Source organism: Gadus morhua, chromosome 18, assembly GCF_902167405.1.
Source record: "Gadus morhua chromosome 18, gadMor3.0, whole genome shotgun sequence".
NCBI lineage: Eukaryota > Metazoa > Chordata > Actinopteri > Gadiformes > Gadidae > Gadus > Gadus morhua.
The window spans coordinates 14,347,799-14,351,682 of NC_044065.1; the positions used below are offsets into that span (position 1 = coordinate 14,347,799).

A 3,884-nucleotide genomic window follows, 5' to 3' on the forward strand; every position below is an offset into this window, starting at 1 on the left:
AGAGAGGATCATGTAGACCGCTGTGGAGGGGTGAGGTGATGTGAGAGACTATGTATACATTATGGGGTAGGGGGGAGAGGGATAACTTGGAGGGTACTTACTGGCAGGCGACGGGCTGCTGTATCCTCGGAGGGACAGCCCCGGCAGGGCGGGCGGGGACATGCCCCCCAGCATGTGGGGGAAGAAGTAGGAGTAGGTGGGCATGGGGAAGCCGTTGAGGTGGGGGTTTCCCTTCCCGGCCATGACAGCTCAATCCACCTCCGGTCGCGCAAAGGTCCTTGGTTCAGGATAAGAATCACACGCAGAGCCAAGATGGGCGTGTGGCCAACCTGGGAAGACCTAATCCCCCATGCGGCACGCTGGGTCCGTGGCCATGGGCGGGCACTGGTGTCTGATCCTCTCCCCCCGGGTGGAGAAAGCAGTGCAGCTGCCTCTCAAAAACGCAACCCCCCCCCCCCCCCCCCCCCTTTGGAGACTCAAGATGGTGCTTCGATATTCCTTGGGTCAAGGTCTTCAGGGAAGAGAGAGACAGAGGGAGAAGCGGAGAGAGAAAGATGGACGGAGAGAGAGAGAGAGAGAGAGAGATAGTGAGGGTCTAAGAGTAGTGTTGCAAGTTCAATCCCCAGCTCCTCCTAGCTGAGTGTTGACGTGTCCCTGAGCAAGACACTTAACTCCTAACTGCTCCTGACGAGCTGGCTGTCGCCTTGCATGGTTGACTCTGCCGTCGGTGTGTCAATGTGTGTATTAAATGATGTAAATCGCTTTGGATTAAAGCGTCTGCCAGATGCCTTAAATGTAAATGTAAATGTAAGAGTGAGAGAGAGATAGAGAGAGGGGATGAGATGGGCTGGACGGAAGTGGTCCGGTAAGCTGCTTGTTGTGTCGTCGTGGAGATGGCCGTGGAGATGGCCGTGGGGGTGAGGTGGGGGTGTTGCTGGTTGGCGTGGCGGTGGTCCTGGTGGTAGGAGCCAGTCGGTCGGAACACTTCACGCAGAGCGTCGCTTCACTCTTCTACCACAGAGCTGTCTTGTTCACATGGTGAACAAGACAGCGAGTCCGCACTTTTGGGTTGGATTTCCACGTCTGCGACGGATTTTCACCTAACAAAGAGACAAAGAGACAAAGAACGTAAGAAAGAGTGTTAGAGGGAGACAGGGCAGGAAGGAATAAGCACACACACAAAGAAAGAGAGAGAGAGAGAGAGAGAGAGAGAGAGAGAGAGAGAGAGAGAGAGAGAGAGAGAGAGAGAGAGAGAGAGAGAGAGCGAGAGAGAGAGAGATCGAGAGAGGAGAAACAAGAGACCTTCAGTGACAAGTTAAAGAGACGCTTTCCCTGCGTTCTTAAGCGCACGAGCAAAATAGTGCTTTCCCTTTGACACTAATTAATGGTAATGTCTCATCTGAAATGTAACGAAAACACCCGTCTGGCTTAATTAACCGACGGTACGCTACAACCAAGAGAAACCGTGGGGGTGTATGAAGTCTCCACACCACCCTGTGTGCCAATATACACGCGCTCATTAACATCGCTGCTGCTGCCACAAACACCGTGGAAGAGGAACCGAGACACATAAATGGAAACAGCAACACAGAATAAAACTTTACTAATTACAACGAGGGGGGCCCCCGGGCATCGTTCAGGGGCCCCATCGAGGCTTCTCTGTTGCTCTGCTGACTAACAAGATGCACGCATGTATATACATGCAAACACACCCAGACACACACACACACACACACACGCACACGCACACACAGACACACACACACACACACACACACACACATAAACAGATAAGGAAGCAAACCTCCACACAGCCAATGCATATTCATATAAGGGAAATATATACAGCACATGTACAACAATGTATACTTTTGGAATCACAGCTTAATACAAGGATTTAAATCATATGAATTAAAGAACTTGTTAAGCGATAGAGTATGTGTTGCCTACTATGTGATGCAGCTCTTTTACATGAAGGCATTTCATTCCTCTGGTACATGAAATCTAGCAAACCCGATTTCACACCGGTGACAGTAAAAGCTATAGCTAGAGTGGGTATTGTACACATAGAGATCTGAGCAGATCCTTTCAGAGAGGAAGAGATATTGATGAAGTCCTACCGGAACGGAAACAGCCAAGATGCATCTCATGCACACCTTTACTTGTGCGTGTGTGTGTGTGTGTGTGTGTGTGTGTGTGTGTGTGTGTGTGTGTGTGTGTGTGTGTGTGTGTGTGTGTGTGTGTGTGTGTGTGTGTGTGTGTGTGTGTGTGTGTGTGTGTGAGAGTGAGAGTGTGTGTGAGTGTGAGTGTGAGTGTGAGTGTGAGTGTGTGTGTGTGAGTGTGAGTGTGAGTGTGAGAGAGAGAGAGAGAGAGAGAGAGAGAGAGAGAGAGAGAGAGAGAGAGAGAGAGGGGGGGGGGAATGCAGCTAGTAAATTACACTGTTGCGTTGGTGGGTGGTTGGGACGTTAGCGTAGCCTGTTGTATGACAGGGCTATCACTTGCAAGGACTCAATGCCCTGTAATGTTGTTACATCCCCTCACAAATCTTCCTGTCTGGGCTATATTATTGGGTAATCTATAAAGCAGCAGTGGCCTAAATGTCAGGGAAGACAGACTGTCCAATAAAACCTGGGGAAGGGGGGGGGGAGGCAGTAAATTAGAAAGTCTTCGGACCAGACCAGCCGCTGCCGAGGTCCCCTCGAGCAGGGTGCTTTCTGCCCAACCTCTCGTGGTACCGGCCACCGGGACCATGCTGGGAAAGGCCTCGGTTTGAGGCGTTGGCATGCATTAAAGTACAGTGTTGTAGAGTCGATTGAATATCACATAGTTAGCTCCAGGATAAAAGCTTGCGTGTGTATGACACACGGATCGGAACGACTTCCACAGCGCAACGGCCAGTCGGCCAAAGTGTTTGTGCGCTCCTCATCAGGCTGAGAGCTGTCTTTACTGGCGGGTCTATCTATTAACCCTATTTATTGATTATCAACAAAGTGTTCCCCAAACGTAGCCCGCGGTCCTTCTGTATTAGGCAAAGAGCTTTCATAGCCCTTCTTGAAAGGGCTGAAGGAGCTGCATGTTGTTTTATGATGTGGATCTTAGAGGTCTGGCGTCTGTCCACCCTGCTGATCAGCACACTTGTTAACCCAGGTTAGGAGTGGAGTGGGTGGAGGCGTCAAGAGATAGGACAGCTGTGCTGGTCATGTGATCAGAAGACCAGGGGCTGGGCATTTAGCATGAGGAGTTAACAGATAGGACGGCTGGGCTGGCGATCAGAAGAACAGGAGTTTTAGAATTTAGCGTGAGTTGAGTCGCGTGCAAAAATCCTGCCAAGGCCTGGAAAGGGCGATCTTTCTTCCATTTACATCATCTTCTCTTTTCTATACTGCATCCATGCCAGAACAATAAGGGCCAAATGCAGTGAGGTTATTAGGTTTAAGTCACAGGTTGTGACGTGCACATCGGTGGACTCTTTTGTGTGGAATTTTAAATTCTGTACAATAATCCGTCAGCAAACAGTCAATTAAGCGATGGTCACGGTGGTGTCCCTGTTGATGACGAGGTGATTGTTTAGGCTGCTGGCCAAGAGAAACAGGGCGTTTCACAACAACGGAGGGGGTGGAGAGGAGAGAGAGGGACTCGGATGACGTGCGATGATGCCAACAAAGCATGATGTCAACTCCCAGTTGGGGGGGGCGGGGGGGGGGGGGGGGGTATTCTGACAGAAAGGGTTTAAGGAGAGAGGGCGTACTTCTTGCACTATTTTACTGGGAAGCTACTGGGACAACCAAGTGGGAAGATCAGACTATGTGACTGGGTCTCTCTTTTGCATGTCAAAGGCGTTTTTCAATTTTCAATCATAAGCCTACACAAACACACGCACACAC

General features: G+C 50.3%; 1 protein-coding gene across 2 annotated transcripts in view; it reads right to left on the minus strand.

Moving 5' to 3' along the window:
* The window catches only part of raraa (retinoic acid receptor, alpha a), an 80,262-nt gene extending 79,545 nt beyond the window's left edge, over positions 1-717 (minus strand). The window contains exon 1 of one of the 2 annotated variants that reach the window (XM_030340741.1): positions 102-717. In XM_030340741.1, coding sequence (XP_030196601.1) covers positions 102-243 — 142 coding nt within the window. In that variant the 5' untranslated portion in view covers positions 244-717. The remainder of the gene's footprint in view (positions 1-101) is intronic. The other variant, XM_030340743.1, reaches the window with a different exon arrangement.
* Positions 718-3,884: the final 3,167 nt, after the last annotated feature.